Below are 24,538 nucleotides of genomic sequence, written 5' to 3' on the forward strand. Positions count from 1 at the left end.
CCCTGTCTCTTTTATTACAAAGATGTTTCAGCCAAAAACTCAGAAAACTGGAGGTAAAGTCAATTTTCCTCCTCTATATAAACACTATAAGGATATGCAGAAACTGGAACCCTCATAGCTGATAGAAATGTAAAATGGGGGTGCTGGAAACACATCTGAGAGGCTAAAAGTCTTTGCCAATCCTAATTCAACCCCTTGCATCATATATGATCTCCTGAACACAGAAACACCAGGAAGTCCTGAGAACTCCACATGTGGCCCCAAAACAAAACAAAAAATGTAAAATGGATGGTGGCGATACTTAATATTTTTGATTAACGCTTGTTCTACAAGCCCGTGTACTCTCTGTCTCTTTATTTTTTCCACTCTGCTGAGGCCTGTGTTCTCTCTTGGAACACATACTTCCTCTTTCTCTGCCCTGATCCCTAATACCTAAGTAACTTTCAATAAAAACAAACTTGTTATACACACACTTCTCTCTCTCTCTCTCTCTCTCTCTCTCTCTCTCTCTCTATATATATATATATATATATATATCACGGTTACGCTCCTCCCGTTCTTCATCGATTTGCTCGAGCGGGCCCAGTAACGTCTCCATTGGAGGCTTTGTTGTTACTGTGTTTGGCATATCGAATACGTCACGGGTAGCTTGCCAGGCTCTGCCGTGTGGGCGAGATACTCTCGGTAGCTTGCCAGGCTCTCCGAGAGGGGCGGAGGAATTGAACTCGGGTCGGCCATGTTGGCTGTGTGCAAGGCAAACGCCCTACCGCTGTGCTATCGCTCCAGCCCATATATATATATATGTATATATATATATATGTACATATGTATGTGTACATATATATATAAAATTTGGGATTTTTGCAAAAATGCTAACCATAAATATCGTCAGATCCAATTATTCTGCTCCTTTCACTCAGCGAAAATATATATCTTTATAAAAAAGTTGTACAAGAATGTTCATAGTAGGGGATAAGGTAATGTATTATAGTAAAAGGGGGATTCCTAGATCACCTTTTACCCCAGTGTTTAGAGAAGAGATGGACAGAGAAAAATAAATCAAGGGGGGAAGAAGAGAACAAAAAGTAATTGGTGAACAGGCATCATGGCTTCATACCAGTGATATGAGTGTAGAGTATAGTCATATTCCCAAAACACAGATTCAACAAATCAGAAAACATGTGATCTAATCAGCAACCACTAAAACTTTGTAATGTGATACAGCCGAAGAGAAGGGCCACATGGAGGGCTGGCTCCACAGCCCCCGGAGAAAAAACCAGGTTCCAAAAAGAGCCGAGATCATCGGGAATTACCAGATGGGGTAGGTGCCGCATCCCGCCTCCCCCAGATGGAACCCCGGTGACCAGAAGCCTCTACAAGCATAGTTCGAGTATGCGGGAACTAGGACTTTTCCTCCAAACCGCACGGCCGCTTATGCAGCCGCACGACATCTCTCAAAGTGATCAATGGGAAGTAAATCACCCAACGTTTCTCCCTGAAAACCAGAGTTAAGTTTGGAGCACAGTCACAGCCCCAGAAACACAAGGACTTAATGCAGAACCCAGCAGCTTGGAGCAGAAAAGTGAACGGACTATACGTTAATCCAGGCCATCATGTCTGCCCGGAGGGGAAAGGGTGTTGCCCCATTCGCCCTCTCTTCTCTGGAAAGAAGGATGGTGGCCGCATGGGAGCCTTGTGGACAGCAGGTATGAGCCGGGGGTGTGGGGGCAACTAAAACCTCATGGGAAGGGGGGCGTTCCGATCCGTCCTTCACGCCCCACCGAGGCCACCAGTTGCCCCCCACGAGCGGCTCTCCAGCATGGCCACAGCCCCAGAAGCACAAGGACTTAATGAAGAACCCAGCAGCTTGGAGCAGAAAAGTAAAGGGACTATGCGTTAATCCAAGCCATCAAGTCTGCCCAGAGGGGAAAGGGTGTTGCCCCATTTGCCCTCTCTTCTCTGGAAAGAAGGATGGCAGCTGCATGGGAGCCTTGTGGACAGCAGGTATGAGCCGGGGGTGTGGGGGCGACTAAAATCTCATGGGAAGGGGGGCGTTCCGGTCCGTCCTTCACGCCCTACCGAGGCCACCAGTTGCCCCCCACGAGCGGCTCTCCTGCACGGCCACGACTCCAGAGCACAGAAACCAATTTCTTAATTATCTAACTTTCAGTAGAAATACTTCCAGGGTTAATAAGTAAAATAGCAGAAATCCAAAACCAACATTTAATTCTTGAACCGAGGCTGTAGAAAGCAAATCACTTCACAATGCTTTTTCAGCATGTCTGATTTGGGGGGGGGGGGTAAACTCTAAATAATAGTGGTGAATCTTTTATTGAAACAATGAATCTAATCAAAGCAGATAAAGTGCTACCTAGAATTCATCTGCCTCACAGGGACTGGGAAGGGTGGGGGGTGGGGTTTTATTGGGGTTCTTCATGGTAAAAAATAAGTATTGGTAAAGGGAAATGTGTTTGATATTTGCATGACTGAGACCTAAACCTGAAAGCTTTGTAACTTTTCCCACAGTGATTCAACAAATAAATAAATTTAAAAAAAAAGAACAGCTTTGTAATGTACCTGTCAATTTGACAGGCGGGGGTGAAATGGGGGTTAGGATAGAAAGAAAATCTGGGGACATAGGTGGACATCAGTTGACACTAAAACTCAAACTATCAGTAACTTTGTAAATTATGGCTTCTTAATAATTTTTTTTAAATGAATGTTCATAGTAGGCCAGAGATAACACAGAGGGGAAGGTGCCTGCCTTGCACAGGGCCTACCTTGGTTTAATCCACAGCACCCCATATGATCCCCATAAGTCCATTAGGAGTGCAAAGCCACAAAGTCAGAAGTAAGTCCTAAGCATCACCAGGCACAGACAAATGCAAAAAAATAAAATAAAAATTCATAATAGTTAAAAAGTAGAACCCAGATGTCCACAGACTGGCAAAGTGATGTTATCTATTCACACAAGGATTTTATTCTGTAATAAAAGGAAATTAAAAGAACCTGAGATAGAGTTCAATGGTAAAGTCAAACAAACTTAATGCAGGCACACATACAAGCCCACATTCACTCTTAGGGACCCACGATGACTCAATGACAAGATCACCTGCCTACAAGCATTTGTCAAGATGAGGTTACCAGTTCAATACCTGGCACCACTTCATGTGACCAAGTACGATATTAGCATATCGGCTATATGGGAAATTCGAAGTACCACAACTAAAATGACCAATCTCTTGCAAGTACTGCAACAAGTCTACAAGCATCATAATCAAATATGTAATCTATGGCAAATAACACAGCCAAGAAACAACCCTCTGGTAAACACCACAGCCGAGTGCAAACAGCACAGGTAAGTGTGTGCAATCCCAATAACCACAGAACCAACAACAGTGAGGAGGGAAGAGGGGAAAGTAATTTAAGGAAATGAAATACTAATACAAACTACATTGTGGATGAATCTTGAAAATATGCTAAGTGCGGCCAGATCGATATTATAGCACGTACTATCATGCAGTCAACCTTAGCTCGATCTCCAGCATCCTATATGGGGGGAGGAGGGGCAGCGGAGGAAGAAGAGGAGAAGAAATGTGCTAAGTGAAAAAGGAGATAAAAGGCAGTAATTTTATAATTTCATTTATGAGAGATTCAATATAAAGGAAATTATTAAAGTAAATTAATGGTTGTGGAGTTGGGGGAACTGAGTCCACAATCATGAATGTGATAATGGTTGCACAATTTTGAATGTTCTGATAATCACTGACCTCTAAATGAATAAGCTGCATTTATCCCTCAAAAAAAGCAATTAACACAAAACGAAAACACAATTGTCCAGGTATCCACAGTAAATGGAAAATAACATACAAAACAACTAAGATCATCCAAAATATTTTTAAATATCTAAAACATTTATTCATTAAGCAAATATTAATACCTGATTTAACAGGTATTAATGTCATTAAAATGTCTTCTCATAAGATTTTTTTTTTACCCTAAGGGGAAAATGGTACTAGAGGACCTTTTTAAAGCTTACCAGTGATTTGAAGTTGTGATTTCATGGTCAGGCTACCCATTGAACCAAGTTGTGATCCACTGTCAGACATACCACCAATAAGACAGCAAACCTAAACACAGCAAAAGAGACACTATAAATATCAAAAAGTTCTCATTTAAAATATGCTTATAATGCTAACCATGTTATTTCTATGTCCCAGTGAAAGTCACATAATAGCCAGAGGTCATCAGATTGTCTAATTATAATATTCATCCTGCCCAACCTCTCTATTCGGATATAGCAATATCTCCATGGCTGATAATTCCTTCTTTCAGGATTTACTTTTTGAGTTCAAAATCATTCTCTAAATCTACATCCTACCACAGACTTCCTTCTCATTCCTTCTCACTCTCCTTTGATGATTCCTTCATGTGACATTGTGATTTACAAATATGAATAGAGTAATTAAAATGCGGAGTGTGGGGTTGGAGCTGTAGTATAGCAGGTAAGGAGCTTGCCATGCACACGGCTGACCTGGGTTCTATCGCCAACATCCCATATGGTCTCCCTAACTTGTCAGGAGTGATCCCTAAGCACTGCGGGTTGTGGCCCAGAAACAACAAAATTCTGAAGTGCATGCCCGGACCTCTACAATCAGAGGTCCAGGTTATAATTCCCAGCACACAGTCCCTTGAGCACCACAGTGAGTTGAGGCCAAGAACTGTACCCCATACTATGTATTACCCATAAACATAACCATGAATAATAGCCTGTACCATGAAGAGCCCATACCAGCAATTATCCATACCACCAGGTCACGGTCACGGTCCTCCTGTTATTCATCAATTTGCTCAAGCGGGCCCAGTAACTTCTCCATTTTGAGACTTGTTGTTACTGTGTTTGGCATATCAAATACATCATGGGGAGCTTGCCAGGCTTTGCTGTGCGGGCAAGATATTCTTGGTAGCGGCCCATAAAAGCAAAAGAAAAACAAACTCACCTGCACCTTCCTTAAATCCCCATTCTTATGTTCAAGCATCTCATCTGGTAATCTTCCCAAAACTCCAGGGAAGAAATAATTATTTCTTCTCATCAACCCTATAGCCATTATACTGAGTAACATAGCATGGCAATTAAGTATGCTGAGCTTGGGGTCAGATCTAATAGTATCTCAGTTCTGTTATTCACTACTTGAACAAACTAATGAATCTCTGAAACACTTTCTTTTTTAAATTTTTTTTTCTTTTTGGGTCACACCTGGCGATGCTGAGGGGTTACTTCTGGCTTTGCGCTCAGGAATTACTCCTGGCAGTGCTCAGGGAACCATATGGGATGCTGGGAATCAAACCCAGCTCAGCCGCATGCAAGGCAAACGCCCTACCCACTGTGCTATCGCTCCAGTCCCTGAGACACACTTTCATCCATAAAACTGAGATAATTTCATTGTAGTTTCATGGATGAAAGTGTCTTTCTTTTAATAATTTAACAATTAATTTTAACAATTAAAATAGTAAAGTAAAGTAAGTAAAGGCCCTTCCGTTGATCGTCGATTTGCTCGAGCGGGCCCAGTAACGTCTCCATTGGAGACTTTTGTTGTTACTGTGTCTGGCATAATTATCTATAAAATGTTAGTCATAAACCTAGTAAGTGCTCAACAGCTGTCTCTAGCCTGTTTGCAAATGTTCCTATTTGTTATCTTAAAGTCATTATGCTTTATCTTTTTCTTTCCCTGCTCTCCTTCCTGTGTTGCTGTTGATGTTATGAGACCAAGGGTTGCACACAAGCACGGGAGTAATGCTAATATCTTTATTTTATTTTTTTGGTTTTGGAGTCACACCTGCCAGTGCTCAGGGGTTACTCCTGGCTCTGCACTCAGGAATCACTTCTGGTGGTTCTCGGGGACCATATGGGATGCTAAGGATAGAACCTGGTATGGCTGGTAGAGGGACATGCACTACTGCTCAGGCCCCCAATACTAACTTTATTTATTTATTTATTTATTTATTTTTGCTTTTTGGATCACACCCAGTGATGCACAGGGGTTACTCCTGGCTCATGCACTCAGGAATGACGCCTGGCAGTATTCGGGGGACCATATGGGATGCTGGGAATCGAACCCTGGTCGGCTGCATGCAAGACAAACACCCTACCTGCTGTGCTATTGCTCCAGCCCTGTAATGCTAACATTTTTAACATGATGCTTGCCAGGAGTTATACATCAAGTTGCAAATGACTGCAGACTCAGCTTCAGTGCCCAATGAGGATAGCAACTCTGTGGTTGGAGTGCTTGTAAATAGACATCAAGTTGTGGTAGTGGTGCTTGTTAGTAGTTATGCAGTGTTCACACAGATACTTGCCAGGGTTACCCCAGTTCACACATCTTTCTAGTTGTAGAGTATGCACTTGGCTGTGGTGTAGCCAGAGAGCCAGAGATCTACCAAAATTTATTGTGAATTTTTGTTGGGGGATGCGGGGGGTGGGGGGAAGGGGACATCACCAAAGTTGTGTTCAGGGAACCCAGGGGCCACTCTCTGGTCAATCTTAGTTAAGTGGATAACTGGTTCAATGCAAAGTTTCAAGGACGCAGTGCTGCTGAGACCCTGGAGTACTAGGGGACTTTCACATGGCAAGGCATGTACCTATTGCGGAGCCACATCTACTGTCCCAATTACCTATAGATTTAATTAAGAATCTCAAGATTGCTAGCACAGAGAACCAGCCGCTTGGAGCAGAAAAGCAAATGGACTATGTGTTAAACCGCGCCACCAAGCCTGCCCGGAGGGGAAAGGGTGTTGACCGGCCCGCCCGCTCCTCTCTGGAAAGAAAGATGGCGGCCGCACGGGAGCCTTGTGGACAGCAGGTTTGAGCCGGGGTTGGCGGGAGCGGCAGGGACCTCATGGGAAGGGGGGCTTTGTGGGCCGTCCCCCACGCCCCACCGAGGTCGCCAGCTGCCCCCCACGAGCGGCTCTCCGGCACGGCCACAACTCCAGGGCACAGAAACCAATCTCTTAACTAGCTAACTTTTAATAGAAATTCTTCCAGGGTCAATAAGTAAAATAGTAGAAATTCATTTTATTCTTAAACCAAGTTGTAGAAAGCAAATCATTTCACAACGCTGTTTCAGCATGTCTGATTGTGGGGGGTGGGTCGTAAACTCTAAACAATAAGTGTGCATCTTCTATCGAAACAATCTATCTAGTCAAAGTAGATAGAGTATTAACTAGAACTCATCTGCCTCACAAGAATTGGGAGGGGTGGGAGGTGGGGGTCTATTGGGGTTCGGGGTTAAAAATAAGTATTGGTAAAGGGAAATGTGTTTGATATTTACATGACTGAGACCTAAACCCGAAAGCTCTGTAACTTTTCCCACAGTGATTCAATAAATAAATAAATTATAAAAAAAACAAAAACAGAATACGCTCATAAAAAAAAAAAAGAATCTCAAGATTGGGGCCAGGGCTAGAGAGATTGAGAGAGTGTACAAGCTGGTAGGACATTTGCCTTGCATGCAGCTGACCTGGGTTCGATCCCTGGCATCCCGTACAGTCGTCTGAGCACCACAGGAGTAATTCCTGAGCGCAGAGCCAAGAAAAATCCCTGAGCATTGCCAAATGTGCCCCAACTCCACCAAAAATAGAACAATGGGGCAAAAGAGATAGTTTTGTGGGCTACATGCTTTGCACATAACAGGCCAGGGGTTCAATTCCCAACACTGCATGTTCCCTCCCTTACTGCCAGGAGTGAGTCACCCCCCCGCCCCCCCAAAAAAAAACCCTATCATTTTGGATTATCCAAGTGCACCTTCAATCCAATGACTGTCATCCTCATAAGAGACACAGAGAGAAAAAGCCATTTGAAAATAAGCAGTTTGGAATTATGTAGCCACAAAGTCAAGGAACATCTGGAATCACCAGAAGATATAATAGAAAAAAAAAAAAAGGATTTTTCTTTAGAGTTACTGACCCCTTAATTTTGAACTTTTGGACTTCAAAAAATGACAGAAAATAAATTTCTATTATTTTAAATCACCACAGTCATGGTAAAATAATGACAAAGTAAACACAGAAATATTGAGTACTCTAAATACATGATTTATGAATAAGAATAAAATATTAATCTGTAACTTTTTAAAAGGAAGAATAAGAAATTTAGATAAAAATTTCCAGTCATGGAAAATGATTTCTCCTAAAAAATTAGATGAAAAAGGAAATGGAAAAAAAAGGGAAGAGGGGAAAACCTTAGTTGAAATGATAAAAATTTTTTTCTAAGTTCCATTTTACAAACACTAGACAAAAATCATTAATTCATATAGTCATTTTTTTGTCTTTTTTATTATTGTTGCTGTTGTTTGGAGGCCACACCCAGCAATGCTCATGGCTGACTCCTGGCTTTGCACTTAGGAGTCACCCCTGGTGGGGCTCAGGGGATACGGTTCAGGGAATGCCAGGGATCTAACCCAGGTAGGCTGCATGCAACCCAGCCCTAACATGTCATTTAAAATGTCCACAGAAGGGGCTGGAGCAATAGTACAGCTGGTAGGGCGTTTGCTGTGCACGCGGCCGACCTGGGTTCGATTCCCAGCATCCCATATGGTCCCCTGAGCACCACCAGGGGTAATTCGTGAGAGCAGAGCCAGGAGTAATCCCTGTGCATTGCTGGGTATGACCTAAAAAGCCCCCCCCCCCCAAAAAAAGTACACAGAAGTCAGGAATATAGCATTGTAGGAGAGTACTTGCTTTGCATGTGTCAAAACTGTTTGCAACTTTGCTCCTTTATTTCTCCCCTGGAAATTTAGAAAGGTGAGGAAAAGCTAAAACTGACTTGGAAGAGTTTGAAGGTTGGGCTGGAGCGATAGCACAGTGGCTAGGGTGTTTGCCTTACATGCAGCCAACCCGGGTTTGATTCCCAGCATCCCATATGGTTCCCTCAAACACCGCCAGGAGTAATTCCTGAGTGCATGAGCCAGGAGTGACCCCTTGCAACGCCAGGTATGACCCAAAAAGCAAAAAAAAAAAAAAAAAAAAGTTTAAAGGGTGTGATACCCTCTCCCCGGGAGAAACTATCTCCTTACATTACTTTGGCTCAATTAAACCAAGGTAGAAACTTAAGAAAACTTTGTATTGGAACCAAAACCTGGTTGGACAGTACCAGTCAGCAGAGTTGGCTCACTGGAGTCCTCCTTTACCTCCACTTTCCTTAATTCCATACTTAAAAACAAACCTCTGGGGCTGTTAAGGCACACAGCTGACCTGGGTTCGATCCCTAGCACCCCATATAGTCCCCCGAGCACCACCAAGCATAATTCCTGAGTGCAGATCCGGGAGTAACCCCTGGAACCTTGCCAGGTGTTGCCCAGAAAAAAAAAAATCATGCCTCCACTCGATATGTTTCCTCACCATTTTCTGTACACTTAATACACATTCACTGTATGTTCCTCAAGAGTGTATGCTTACCATTGTCCCTCAGGAATATGAACGAGTTTCCTGAAAAACTGAATGTGTTTTAACTATTACATCATCCTGAAAAACTGAATGTGTTTTAACTATTACATCATCATAGCTTAGCTGAGAATGAGCTGAGACACCCCCCCCCCCCCACACACACACACACGTCTTTTCTTCAAAATTTATTCCCCAGGCTTTACTGGTTTGAGGAATCCTTCCCAATTTGTCTTCATGTCAATAAATAAAAGTTTCTCTTTCCTACTCAGTTGTTCCTATGTTTCTTTGGATGATACTTGTGTTTGGTCCTAGGTTCAAACACCATGAAAAAGGTGATAGAAAATGTCCACAAGTCAAGAATATAATTTAGTGGAAGAGCACATGATTACATATTTCAGGCCTTGGTTTTGAACCCTGGTGCGTTGAGAGCGGAAGAGAAATGTACACAACTTAACACTTCTCCTTTCCAAACATGGAATCTAATATCCCTCCCCTCATGAATATAGGCAGATTTAGTGACTTTCCTTGTGAATTTCAGAATATGTCATGAAGTATGAAATTTCTGAGGTGAGGTTACAAACAGCATTAGCACAGTATAAAAATTCATAAAGAGATGCAATCTTGTGATACCAATAAAACAAACTGTGACAGATATAAAGAAGCAGGGGGGGGTTGTTGTTGTATATAATTGAAAAAATGTTTTGTTATAACCTCAGACTTATGTATTTTAACTTTAAGGTATCAATGTAATCCCTATGATAAACACAAATAGTTACAGAATATACACAAAAGTTAATGAAAAGGAAAGTCGCCACTTCGCTCTCAAATATTAACAAAATGATAATGGAGTAAAGAAGGATCAAAATGGCTAAGAGAAAGGCATAAAACAAGTAGTAAAGTGAAGAAATAAGTCCTGTCTTTAGTATTTTACATACAAATGGATTAGCTCCTCAGATTCTATAAAGACAAAGAATAGCAGGATAGATAAGAAGCAAGATCCAGGGTTCAAAAAGGGATAGTTCAACTGGCTGAGCACATGCTTTGCATGGTGGAGGGCTGAGTTCCATCCATGGCACCACTTGGTCTCTTGAGCATCAATAGCACCACAGCCCCCAAGCACCACAGGGTGTTACTCCAAAACAAAACAAACATGGAAAGTTGTAAAAAAAAACAAGGGTGTTATATATCTATGAAAGGGCAAATTAGAAGCCGATACAATATACATTTATGTAACATAACATATGAGGCAAACACAAGATAAATATGAAGGGAGAAACAGATGTTTCAGAGTACAGTAAAAAGATTATAGGGCCAGAGATAACACTGCCTAACATGGGGGGGGGGGGGGACCATGGGCCAAGAGCAATAGCACAACAGGGTACTTTCCTTGCACACAGCCAATCGAGGCTCAATTTACCAGAACCCAAATGGTTCCAGAACACCATAAGAAGTGATCCCTAAGCCAAAAGCGAGGAGTCAATCCTGAGCATCACCGAGTGTGGCCCAAAGAGCAAACAAATGGAAAAGCAAGCTGGAGAGATGAAAGAGCGCAAGTAAAGGTGGCAAATGTTCAACATTCCAATACCATGAACATGAGAAGGATGGAGTTTACTATAGGTTACATCTCAAAAACAAGAGTAGTTTCAAAGTGAATAAGTAATCTAGGTATCACAAAAAATGAAAAACTTTAGGCTTCATATGTACCTTAGGGTAATTTACCCAGGAAACATTCTTTAGCTCTTCCCTTCTACCTCAATTGCTTATTTAAACTATCTTACTTAAACTCCATTTTGTAATTCATTTCACCCGCTCCCTACCTCCTACTCAATACTTTTTCTTTTGGAGGGGAGGGTGATTTTAAGGTCACACTTAGAGGGTTGCTTTGGCAGAGCTCAGGGAACTACGCAGTACCAGGGATCCATCTAGGGTCTCCAGCATGCAATACATTGTAGTTCAGTCCATTTGCGTTATTTCTCTAGACCTCACACTCAAATCCTCTTTCCAAGGTGCTGCGCTGCGGCCAGGGGGGTAGGGAGGGATGAGGATGACATGTTGCTCCCAGATAATCTTGGCCGACCAGATGTAATGCTACCTCGGTTCTGAGGGGCTAGGTATTTCCAGGACCATACTGACAGTACTGGCAGCCTCCATGGCCTACAGAGCCTACATCTAAAGATGCTCAAGGGACAATGTGGTGCCAGGAATCACATCAGGTCAAGCATATGCTAGCACTCTATTATCTCTCCTAATCCTTTCAACATTCAATTTTTAAAGCCAATTTCAATTTTGCTTCCATCTCCAACTTTAAAATTCCTAAGATACACAGATGTAAATTAATGCCTTTGCACAAATTTTCTATGAAAAATAAGTGACTTTTATATAATTCTTTAAAAGCTTTCACAAATAGTAGTCTCTACCTTTATCACTATGACTTCAATCAATGAAGTTACCAATCTGAATCTAAGACCTAGTATAATATATAATCTATTACCTATATGCCTGTCATAGCTATTTAAAACAGGTCAATTCTCTTTTTTTTCCTTTTTTTCTTGTATTTTAAGTCATGGAGATACTCTCATCTTGCTCCTAGGGGTCACTCCAGGAAGTGCTTAGGAGAACTGAACCCTGGCCTCTGCACACAAAGCATGCAATTCAGATCTTTGAGCTATTTCACCACTCCTAAAATAGGTCAATCCTTAATGTTTAATATTATGGGGATTGCTTACAAATACATTTGAAGCAAGATGACAGAATGTCAAGTGAAGGAAGAAGAAAATAAAACATTATCGGAGATAAAAATAAGCCTGATTATTTTCCCAAAGGCAACAGAAAGAAAAAAAAAAGAAGAGGGATTTCACACATTTAACTTGAGTCTATCTTGTCCTAGTAAGATTTGATTCTAATAAACAACAAACAGGTAAACTACATGTCTATGATTTGTGGGAGTTTTATAATTCTTTTTGTTGGGAGGGGGAAATTGTACTTTGGGGTTTATGTGTGTTTTTCTTACATGTTTGTTTAAAATACATATAATACTTACAGTACTACAGATAGGATATTCAGAGATAATAACAGCTACATTTTTATAGGTCACATCTATTTCTAACCTGGAAGACCTTCCAATAATTTAATATACTTTATTTTCTTTTATATTTCTGTACCTTTGGACCACACCTGGCAATGCTCTGGGGCTATTCCTGGCTCTGTGCTCTGGAGTAACTTCTGTAGATGCTAGGGGACTACCTGTGGTGCCAGGAATCAAAAGAGAATCATATGCAAGTCAAATGTTTTTACCTCCTGGTCAAAAAAATAATATAGGAGATAAAGCACTTGCCCCTCAATCAAACAAAGTTCAACCCCTGGCACTGCATAAGATCTCCTAAGCACAGCCAGAAATAATCCCTGAGCAGCACCAATGTGGCCCAAAAACAAACAAAAAGTGTGACTCCTGCACTTTACTATCTGACCCAGATCCAATATTTTTTTTGTTATGTCTTATTTTGGGGTCACATCTGGCTGTGCTCTGGGTTTACTTCTGGTTGTATGTTCCATGCTTGGCAAGGCTAACTAACACCCTACCGAATGTACTCTCTCTCTGGCCCCTGAACTCTGTACTCTGCTTCAATAAGCAATTACGAAACAGGCAATGGTATTTAGAAAACTGAAACCTAATGAAGTCAAACACCCTAACATACAGATGCACAACTAGTAACTCTACATACTGAGCAGTCTTCCATGGACAGAGTCATTCAGTTATGTTCTCAAATCACTAACTGATAAAGCTATATATCAAAATTCTATTTAAAAAAATTCTATTTTCAGGGCTGGAGTGATAGTACAGCGGGTAGGGTCTTTGCCTTGCAAGCGGCCGAGCTGGGTTTGATCCCTAGCATCCCATATGGTCCCCCAAGCACCGCCAGGAGTAACTCCTGAGTGCAGAGCCAGGTGTAACCCCTGTACATCGTGGAGTGTGTGACCCAGAAAGCAAAAAAAAAAATTATTTTCAGTTAACACAGGCATTACTGGGAATAAGTAATTCCAGTCTCGCTCCAGTTGGAAATGGAACCATAGAACAAATAATGGTTCCTATGTTCACAACCCAGTAGCCAAACTATCCAGCAGTGTTGAAAATTAGATCTAGCTCCCTAAGACAATAGCCTCTAAGACTAACTAGAAGGAACAATGTTTAGATACCCATTCTCCACTAATGAGAGCAAAGAAGATGACCTTAGACTCTTAAAAGGCTGCTAATGGTTATCTGAGTGTAAGAATTCTTCAGGGGCTGGAGCAATAGCACAGTGGGTGTTTGCCTTGCACACGCGGACCACCCAGGTTCAATTCCCAGCATCCCATATGCTTCCCTGAGAACCACCAGGGGTTAATTCCTGAGTGCAGAGCCAGGAGTAACACCTGTGCATCAACAGGTGTGACCCAAAAAGTGAAAAGAAAAAAAAAAGTTCTTCAGTCATTTATTTTTGTTTTGTTTTCATCTGTTTTACTATTTTTTTAGACCACATCCTATGACACTGGACTACTCCCGGGAAGGTGCTTAAGGTCCCTTCAGAGGTACTCTTTGGATCATGAGGAGCCAGGGTTTCTGGTTCAGGCTTTTTATTTTATTTTTGCTGTTTGGTGATGCACAGGGGTTCCTCCTGGCTTTGCACTCAGGAATTACCCCTGGTGGTGCTCAGGGAACCATATGGGATGCTGGGAATCGAACCCGGGTCAGCCGCGTGCAAGGCAAACGCCCTACCCACTGTGCTATTTCTCCAGTCCCTGGTTCAGGCTTTTAAGTGATCTCCTCCAGCCCTGATCACTTCATTTCTTTTTTCTTTTTTCTTTTTTTTTTTGATGTGCTTAAAAATTTTTTAATGTCATTCATGAGGTTCTCCCAATGGGAGAAGGTATGGGTTGTTTCTTCCAAATAAAATAGCCATTCTTGGTGAGGTTCCAGAACAGCTAACAGATCACAGGAAGACAGTTCTTTGGGCCCTTGTTTGAAATCAACAGCTAGAGTGTAACTATTGATCTTCAGTCAGGGCCATATTTAATTTCTTAACAAAAGGAGCGAACATATATTTTTTACTTTAAAGCCACAAAGAGCCCGGCAAGCTACCGAGAGTATTCGATATGCCAGACACAGTAACAACAAAGTCTCCAATGGAGACGTTACTGGGCCCGCTCGAGCAAATCAACGATCAACGGGAGGGCCTTTACCTTTACCTTAAAGCCACAAATGGGCAGTGCTCTTGGGACTGAAAGGGAAAAGTTACTAACTGTATCTATTTATTGATGCAAATAACCATAACTGTTTCTCTCTCAATAGAAACACTTTGATTCTGAACATCAAATAATGATCTCAGAACACTGAAAAGTTCCTTTCCTATTTTCCAACCAAATATGTCACTTGCAAATGTATACAAAGATAGTTATCTTTTTCAAAGAAAAACGGGAAGGTATAACTTTCAAGGTTCAATAGCATTAAACAGAATTTTAGGGGAACTGGCATCAGAATTAAACTTTTAAGATTCATTTGCTGGTTTGAACTCTGTACCCAGTATTCCAGAAGTAAAATTTTATCTTGCTCTCCCAAACTGCTAAACTTGCCTCTCTTCCCGGCCTTTTGGACTAAACCCAGCTGTGTTCAGGGCTTATGACAGTCTCTGCACTGAAAAATCACTCTTGGCAGAGCTCAGGGACCCATATAGGATTGAACCCAGGTCGGCTGCATGCAAAATAAGCACCCTGCCTCCTGCACTATCATGCCAGCCCTGATTTCTAACAGTTTAATATTAATTACTATAAACTGCTTTCTAGTTTTGACTACAGTTTAAAATTTTTTCCTGAATCAATGAGAGTTACAAGACTACAAAGTAATTAATTCATGATTGAGTTTCAGGTATATCAGGTATGCAATGTTCCAAGGCGAATTCCTTTACCAGTGCCCTGGTTTCCAAATACCCATAACCCTGCCTGCCTCAATAGCAGTTTTCTCCTCCAGAGTGATCACTTCCCTCTGATTGTTGTAGTGGTCCCTTCTCTGATCTATTCCCCTTTGCTCCTCAAGTAGCAAGATAAGTACTAAAGACCATTCTCCCACTGTTATCTATCATTACCTTTGGGTTTGTTATTCCTCTACCATGTTTCTTTATATGAGATCATTCTGTTCCTCTCCCTTTCATTCAGCATGATACTCTTCAGATCTATGTATCAGCAAATTGCATGACTTCATCTGTTCTTATGGCCAAGTAATATTCCATTGTGTATCTGTACCACAGAATCTTTATCCATCTATCTGTTTCTTGGGAACCTTGGTTTCCAGATTTTTGGCTATTGTGAATACTGCTACAATGAATATAGGAGTGCAAATGTCTTCTCTGCATTGTTTTGGGCCATTAGTTATATTCCCAGGAGTTGCTAGGTCATCTGGAAGCTCAATTTCTAGCTTTTTGAGGAATGTCCACTTCATTTTCCAAAAAGGCTGGAACTGTATACATTTCCAACAGCACTGAATTAAGAATCTCTTTTTCATCTGCAACTATGCCAAGACTGGTTGTTCCTTTTGATGCATGCCCAGTCTTGCAGGTGTGAGATGGTGCCTCATTGTTGTTTTGACTTGCATTTCCCCAGTGAGTAGGGACATAATATTTTTTTCCATATGCCTTTTGGACATTTGCATTACTTCTTTGAGGAAGTTTTTGTTCATCTTCCCATTTTTTGATAGAGTAGGGTTGTTCTCCTTGTCAAGTTCTACAAGTGCTTATATATAACCCTTTATCTGATGAGTGGTGGGCAAATAATTCCTACTAGATTGTGGACTGTCCTTGTACTCTGGTCACTGCTTCCTTTGAAGTAAAGATTATTATTTAATGTAATCACATTTATTTTTACTTCCACTTGCTTGAACAGTGGCATTTTATCCTTAAAGATACCTTTCTTTAGCCTTAGCTTCAATATCCTGGTGTACTCTATGTTCTGATCTATGTACCTTACGGATTCAGGTCTGATATTGAGGTTTTTAATACATTTTTATTTCACTTTTGTGCGTGACATTAGAAAGAGGGCTGAGTTCACATCTTTGCCTGTGGCCAATCAGTTTTTCCAGCACCACTTGTTGATGAGACTTTCCCTGCTCTACTTCATATTCTTTGCTCCTTTATCAAAGATCACTGACCACATACCTGAGGAGGTTTTTGGATTTTTTTATTTCATTGATCTGAGGATCTGTCTTTATTCCAATATATTTTTTCCCGGTTTTAATTATTCCACACTTTATTCCACACTGTTTTAATTACTGTCACTTTGTAGTACACTTTGAAGTTGGAGAAACTGATACCTCTCATCTTTTTCCAAGGACTGCTATGGATATTTGGGTGGAGACTGTTTATTGTTCTGTATGAATTTCAGACTTGCATTTTTAAGTGTTTGATTTTAGTGCTTGATCTATTTCCTTGAAGAAGGTTGTGGATATACTTATAAGAACTATACTAAACCTGTATCATGCTTAGGAAAGGATTGCTATTTTGACAGGTATTAATCCTCCCAATCCATGAGCAGGAGATGTTTCCATTTCTTTTGTTCTTTTTTTTTTTCCTCTCCTTTTTGGGTCACACCCAGCAATGCTCAGGGGTTACTCCTGGCTTTGCACTCAGAAATTACTCCTGGCAGTGCTTGGGGGACCATACGGGATACCAGGGATCAAACCCAGGTCGGCTGCATGCAAGGCAAATAACATACCCGATGTGCTATCACTCTGCCCGATATTTCCATTTCTTTGAGTCCACTTTTATTTCTTAACTAGTGCTTTGTAGTCTTCTTTGCATAGGTCTTCCACCACTTTAGTTTAGCTGATTATCAGATAATTGTTTTTTCTGAGGCACAACTGTGAATGGGCTTATTTATTTAATCTGTCTCTCTCTTCTATTTCATTTGCACATAGGAAAGCCAAGGACTTTTTTTGGGGGGGGGGGTCACACCTGGCGATGCACAGGGGTTACTCCTGCCTCTGCACTCAGGAGTTACTCCTGGCAGTGCTCAAGGGACCATATGGGATGCTGGGAATCAAAACCGGGTGGGCCGCGTGCAAGGCAAATGCCCTACCTGCTGTGCTATCTCTCCAGCCCCGAGGCAAGGACTTTTGATGTTGATTTTGTAGTCCTACACTTGACTATACAAGTATATGGTTCCGACAAGCTTTTTTGTAGTCTTTAGGGTTTTCTAAATATGAAATCACATCATCCATAACCAGTGAAAGCTTGATTTTTTTCCTTTACTATCTGAATGCCCTTGCTCGAGGTAAAAGGTAAAGGCCCTCCCGTTGATCGTCAATTTGCTCGAGCGGGCCCAGTAACGTCTCCATTGGAGACTTTGTTGTTACTGTGTCTGGCATATCGAATACTCTCGGTAGCTTGCCAGGCTCTCCGAGAGGGGCGGAGGAATCAAACTCGGGTCGGCCATGTTGGCCGCGTGCAAGGCAAATGCCCTACCCGCTGTGCTATCGCTCCAGCCCTTAATTTCTTTTTATTGCCTAATTGTTATGGCACATACATTCAGTACTGTATTGAATATAAGTGATGAGAGTGGGCAATGCCTAATTTTAGAGGGAAGAGTTGCATTCCCTTGCGCCACCCCCCCATAAACAGTGTGTGTTGAGGAAAGTTCCTATAATTCCTTGTTTTTTCAAGTTTTTACCATGAATGGGTGCAGGATCTTGTCAAATGCTTTCTCTACATCTACTGATATGATCTTATTTTATTTTTTTTGTAGTGATACGTTAATTGACCTGTTTATGTTAAACCATCCTTGCATCCCCAGGATCAATCCCACCTGGTCATGGTGTATGATCTTTTTGGCGAGTTGATGGATTCAGTTTGCAAGCATTTTGTGGAGGATCTTTGCATCTATGTTCATCAGGATAATCATCGGTTTGTAATTCTCTTTTCTGTTTTTTCTCTGCTTTTGTTATCAGGGTAATGTTTACTTCACAGACTGGGTTTCTGCTCTTCAATTTCCTGAAAGAGCCTTAAAAGGATTTGCACTAGTTCTTTAAAAGTTTGAAAGAGGGGCTGGAGAGATAGCAGAGCGGGTAGGGCGTATGCCTTGAACAGGGCCGACCCAGGTTCGATTCCCAGCATCCCATATGGTCCTCTGAGCAATGCCAGGAGTAACTCCTGAGTGCAGAGCCAGGAGTAACCCCCTTGCATCGCCAGGTGTGACCCAAAATAAATAAATAAATAAATAAGAGTTTGAAAGAGGTCACTAGTGAATCCATCTATGCCTGGGCTTGTTTTGGGGGAGACTTTTGATTGCTCTTCCAATTTCCTCCATAACCACAGGTCTGTCTATTCAGGTGTTCCATATCTTGGTTCATCCCTGGGGAGGTTATAAGCATCCAAAACTCTATCCATTTCTCCTAGGTTCTCTTCATGGAATAAAGATTTTCAAAGTAAATCCTGATCATCCTTTGATTTCTTGTGGAATCTGTTGTAACATGCCCATCCACACCCCTGCCTTTTCTTGTTTTTTATTTTTGGGCAACACCAGCAATGCTCAGGGATTACTCCTGACTCTGCACTTAGAAAATGCTCCTGGCAGTGCTCAAGGGACCATATGGGAGGCTGGAATCGACCCAGGTTGGTAGCATGCAAGGCAAGTGCTCTACCCACTGTACTCTCACTCTAGCCCCTCACCCCTTTCATTTCTGACTTGTTTTATTAGGGTTTTCTCTCTCCCTCTCCCTCTACCTTTGTGAGTCTTGCTAATGGCTTATCAGTCTTGTTTACTTTTTCAAAGAGCCAGCTCTTGGTTTCATTATTTTGGACTGGGTTTTAGTTACTTTATTAATTTCTGCTGTTTCATTATTTCATTCCTTCTGCTTTGGGCTCCTTTTGTTGTTCATTTTCCAGTTTCTTAAGCTGTGCAGTTAGGCTGCTTATGTGAACTCTTTCTTCCTTTCTGATGAATGCTCTCATAGCTATAAATTTTCCCCTTAACTCTACTCTTGCTGTGTCCCGCAAGTCCCAGTAGCTTGTGTCCTCACTCTTGTTTTCAGGAATCTTTTGATTTCTTCTCCGATGTCCTCTGACACACTGGTTGTTCAATAGTGAGCTGTGTAATTTCCAGGTGCTACTTGTTTCTTGAGGTGATTAACTTCTATTCTCAGTGCATCATGGTATGAGAAGATAGTTGATACAATTTCTATCCTCTTGACCTTATAGAGGTATGTTTTGTGGCTCAGCATATAGTCTGATATGGAAAATGTCCCATGTGCATAGGAGAAGTATTCAGCTTTTTACATATTATATATTAAATCCTCTGTCCCATTTCTTCCTTCAAAGCCAGTATACTCTTGCTGAGTTTTCATCGAGTTGATCTATGGAGATGTGACAGAGTGGTATTGAAGTCTCCAACTATAATTGTATTGCTATCAATCTCTTCCTGAAGTCTATTAGCTATTGTTTCAAGTATCTTACTGATCGTCATTAGGTGCACATATGTTTAGTAGTGTGAAGTCCTCCTAATACATATGTCCCCTATCATTAAGAAATGTCCCTGTCTCTTATAGCTTTTTTTAGCCTAAAGTCGATGTTTTCTGATGTAACTATGGCCACCCTGGCCTTTCTGTGGGGGTGTTTGCTTAAAATATTGTCTTCCTACCTCTGACTTTGAACATGTACTTAATACCTTACTGTTCAGATATGTTTCTTGTAGGCAGCAAAAGATTGGATTCAATTTTCTAATTCATCTTGTCACTCATGTTTCCTAATGGGTGCATTTAGGCCGTTGAAATTGAGTGAGATTACCCTCATGGAGTTTAACTATCTTTCTGTAGAAGTTTGACATATTTATGAAGTTTGGCATATTTGTGAGATTTGTCTTGTTTAAAGCAGACCCTTCAGTTCTTGTAAAGTTGGTTTTGAGTCATGAAGTTCCTGAGCTGTTGTTTATCTACGAAGTTCTGTATTGTTCCTTCAGATTTGAATGAAAGTTTGGCTGGGTAAAGTACTCGGTGAGGCATTTGTTTCACAGAATCTTTTTTTTATTATATCCCACCCTTGTCTTTGGGTTCACAGGGTGTCATTTAATAAGTCATTCAATAATTTCCTCTCTGATGTCCTTATCTGAGAGGTTATATAGCTGCTATAAGTCTTACGGATGTTCCTTTGTTTGTACATGATTTCCCTCATTGATCTGACTGCTTTCAGATGAAATCTTGGTGATCCAGAAAAGCACAAGATGCTCGTTGGCTTTCATCATTCTGATTAGGATGTGTCTTAAAGCGGTTTTATGTGGGTGGGTCTCTTAGCTGGTACTCTTCAGCACTCTTAGATCTGGGTGCATACGCTCTTCAATTGAGAAACTTCTCAGTGATGATTTCCTTGACTGTCGCTTCTTCATCAGAATTGCCTTCCTGATCTCAACAATTGTAAGTTGTTCCTCTTATGTTGTTCCTCTTGAATTCATCCCAGAATTCTCCGGTCTGCTATCCATTTATTTTGAGGATTTTTCTCATCTTTTGCTGCTATTTTCTGCGAAAGATGTTCGCTGTTATTTTCTGCATCTCATTTTAGAACTCACTGATTTTTGTTCTCAGCTGTTACTCTGCTGCTTATGCCTTCCAGTGAATTTTTCATTTCACCTACCAGAATTCTTTAGTTCTGTGATTTCTGCTTGGGTTTTTCTCTTTTCTGTTCTCATACTCTCTTGTGTTTTATTAGCTATTAGTTTTATTATTTCTTTGAGCTCATTAAACATCACCATTTCCTCTCTGATATCCTTATATGAGAGGTTATATAGCTGGTTATTATTTGTTGAGTCTTTAGAGCTACCCTATTTGCTCACTAAGCATGTCTGGGTTGTATACTGATTCCCCACTGTGTCTGTTTTTAGGACTAAATTTACTGCCAGATTCCATCTGTGTCCAGTATTTGCTATGGAGGGTGAAGTTTCATGTGGCACAATAGCAGTTATGTGCTTCTGGAAGGCCCAAACTTCTCTCTTAGAAGTACTGTTGTCCTGCTGTCCGTCTTGGGCTTCAGGTTGCATTAGCCAGACACCTGATCCATTTCTGGTGCTCTCCTGGAGGTTTTGCAAGTCTGGGAATGCAGTTTGGTGGTGCTGAAGGCTGGTGTCTTTCCATCAGGTGTTGTGCTTGGGGTTTCAGCTGAGGTCCTGCTGTCCCTCCTGTGCTCCAGACGAGCTTTGCCAGGAGCCTGATCCATCTCTGGCATTCACCTAGCATTGAGCAGTACTGAGAACATGGTGTGACGGTGCTATAGGCTGGCACCTACCACCAAAGCTTCTCCGATATATCGCAGTTTAAAGGATTTAATAAGCTATAATAAAGTTAACTACTAATATGGAGCTATAGCACAGCGGTAGGGCGTTTGCCTTGCATGCAGCCAACATGGCCGACTCGAGTTTGATTCCTCCACCCCTCTCGAAGAGCCTGGCAAGCTGCCAAGAGTATCTCGCCCACACGGCAGGGCCTGGCAAGCTACCCGTGACGTACTCATATGCCAAACACAGTAACAACAAGTCTCATGATGGAGACGTTACTGGGCCCGCTCGAGCAAATCGATGAACAACGGGAGGACCATGACCGTGACTAATATGTTACTATAAATATTGCTCTTTTACAAGAAATATTGGTATGAATTCTACAACCTAATTACATATAATGTTAAACTTCTTGACACCCAAGAAACTCTTGTTTGAAACCATTTAATATTTAGTAACTCTCAAAATACAAGTGATGATTATTTCTGGTGGTGTTTGGGGGACATATGAGGATTGAACTCAAACTTAGATTGGCCATATACAAGACAAACACCTTACCTGCTGTTCTACCTCTACGGTCCAAAATAGAATATTCTTTAAATGTGTGTGTGTGTGTGTGTGGGGGGGGGGGGGGGGTGAGAAAATAAAAAAAAAATTTTTTTAAAGAATGTAGGGAGATGGTTTACTGGACTCATACTCTTCATTCAGGAGCCCCAGATTTGATATACAGTAACAAGAAAGAAAGAAAGAAAGAAAGAAAGAAAGAAAGAAAGAAAGAAAGAAAGAAAGAAAGAGGGAGGGAGGGGAGAGGAGGGGAGAGGGAATTTTGGACACAAAGAGACAGTATAATGGCTAAGGCAACTGCCTAGCACATAGACAACCCAGGGTCAATCCCCAGCACTGAACTGTGGTCACGTAAGTACTGCCAGGAGTGATCCCTAATCACAAAACAAAAGTGAGCCCTGAATACTGCTAGATGTGGCCAAAAAAAAAAAAAGGAAGGAAGAGAAGGTGGGAAGGAGGGAAGGTAAAAAGAACAGGAGAATACATCTGTAAAAGACTGAAGATATGTACGATAAAGGTTAGCATCAGAAATTTACAAAGAATTCTGGGGCCAGAGAAACAGTACAACATATAAGGCGTTGCCATGCACAAACCCAAACTGGGTTTGATCCTTGGCTTCCCATATGTTCTCCTGAGCACAGCCAGGAATAATTCCTGAGTGCAGAGCCAGGAGTAAGCCCTGAATATTGCCAGGTGTGGCCCCAAAACCAAAACAAACAAAAATAAATTCAGAAACTTATAAAGAATTCTTACAATTAGATTATACAAGATAAGCCAAGCAACAACCCATCCTTCCCCACAAATTACAAAATATAAATACCCATGTTTAGATATTCTAGATTAACTTTCATTCTAACAAATACTTTCTTGGGGGAAGGAATGGATTTTAGGTCATACCTAGCAATGATTAAGGCTTACTCCTGGCTTTGTGCTCCGGGTTCACTCCTGATGGTGCTCAAGAGAACAGAGGCATTGTTGGGGATCAAATCAGAGAAAGCTACATGCAAAAGAAACACCTTATCCCCTGTACTCTATCCAGCCCTCCTACTCCGATACTTAAATGATACTAGAATTTATTTTTTTAAATACTTAATCTTAGGCTGAACAGAAAGCTCAAGTTACTGAAGCACAAGCTTAGCATGCAAGAGGGCCACGTTGGATCTCCAGCACTGGACAGCTCCTGAGCACTATCACAGAAAAGCCCTGAGCACCACTGGGTGTGGCCCAAAAATGGGGGGGGAGAATCTTTTATAAGTCATCAAGTAAGTAGCTAAAAAAAACAACAGGGGGTTGGGACGAGAGTACAGAGAGCAGGGCATTTGCCTTGCACAAAGCTGACCCAGGTTGGATCTCTGGCATTCCATATATGGTCCCATAAACCAGCAGTACTCCGAGCACTGCCCAAAATAAAACAAAACAACAACAAAACCAGACAAATGCAAAACTAGAGGAAAGGTACAATGAAAGCCTAGTCCCAACCAACCTTCACCTTTTCAGAAAGAACTACTCATTATCTTTTATAATCTAAATATAAAGGAATTGATCATTATAGTTATTTCGTGAATAGCAATAGACTCAGAAACAAAATAACATAGGCAACAGCTATAAAATAATCAGACTGGGGCTGGAGCAATAGTACAGCAGGTAGGGCGTTTGCCTTGCACGCAGCAGACCCAGGTTCGATTCCCAGCATCCAATATGGTCCCCTGAGCACCGCCAGGAGTGATTCCTGAGTGCATGAACCAGGAGTAACTCCTGTGCATCGCCAGGTGTGACCCAAAAAACCAAATAATAATAATAATAATAATAATAATAATAATAATAAAATAAAAGAAATAAAATTATCAGACAAAAAACAAACAATGCAATTTTTTTAATTGTATAAAGGATTTGAACAGGTACTTCCTCAAAGACATCAAATAAACAATATGTACATAAAAAGATGCTCTATTACACTGATAATTACAGTAATGCAATTAATCACAATGAAATACCATTTTACCCATTAGGACGGTGTTTTAAAAAAAGAACAGCTTGTACAGAGAGTAAAACACTTGCCTTCCTCGCAGCATACCCCTATGATCCCCATCACTGCATATGATTCCCTCAAACACCACACCAGGAATGATCCCTGAGCACAGAGCCCTGGGCACAGCTGGCTGTGGTAAAAAAATAATAATGTAACAAATGTTGGCAGAGGTGTTGAAAAATGGGACTCTTGTACACTGCAGCTGTGAATTTAAAATGGTAACAG

At 41.3% G+C, this 24,538-nt stretch overlaps 1 protein-coding gene and 1 non-coding gene across 3 annotated transcripts in view; both read right to left on the reverse strand.

Annotated features, from left to right (window-relative positions):
• Positions 1-24,538, reverse strand: part of ITCH (itchy E3 ubiquitin protein ligase) — a 107,595-nt gene that overhangs the window by 71,693 nt on the left and 11,364 nt on the right. For both annotated transcript variants that reach the window (XM_056121102.1, XM_056121103.1), the window contains exon 3: positions 4,040-4,130. In XM_056121102.1, coding sequence (XP_055977077.1) covers positions 4,040-4,109 — 70 coding nt within the window. In that variant the 5' untranslated portion in view covers positions 4,110-4,130. The remainder of the gene's footprint in view (positions 1-4,039; positions 4,131-24,538) is intronic.
• Positions 14,351-14,486, reverse strand: LOC130030877 (small nucleolar RNA SNORA2/SNORA34 family). Its single transcript, XR_008793544.1, has one exon. It is a non-coding gene; the product is annotated as a small nucleolar RNA SNORA2/SNORA34 family (small nucleolar RNA).

This window comes from Sorex fumeus, unplaced genomic scaffold, assembly GCF_029834395.1.
Source record: "Sorex fumeus unplaced genomic scaffold, SorFum_2.1 ptg000044l, whole genome shotgun sequence".
In the NCBI taxonomy this organism is placed as follows: domain Eukaryota; kingdom Metazoa; phylum Chordata; class Mammalia; order Eulipotyphla; family Soricidae; genus Sorex; species Sorex fumeus.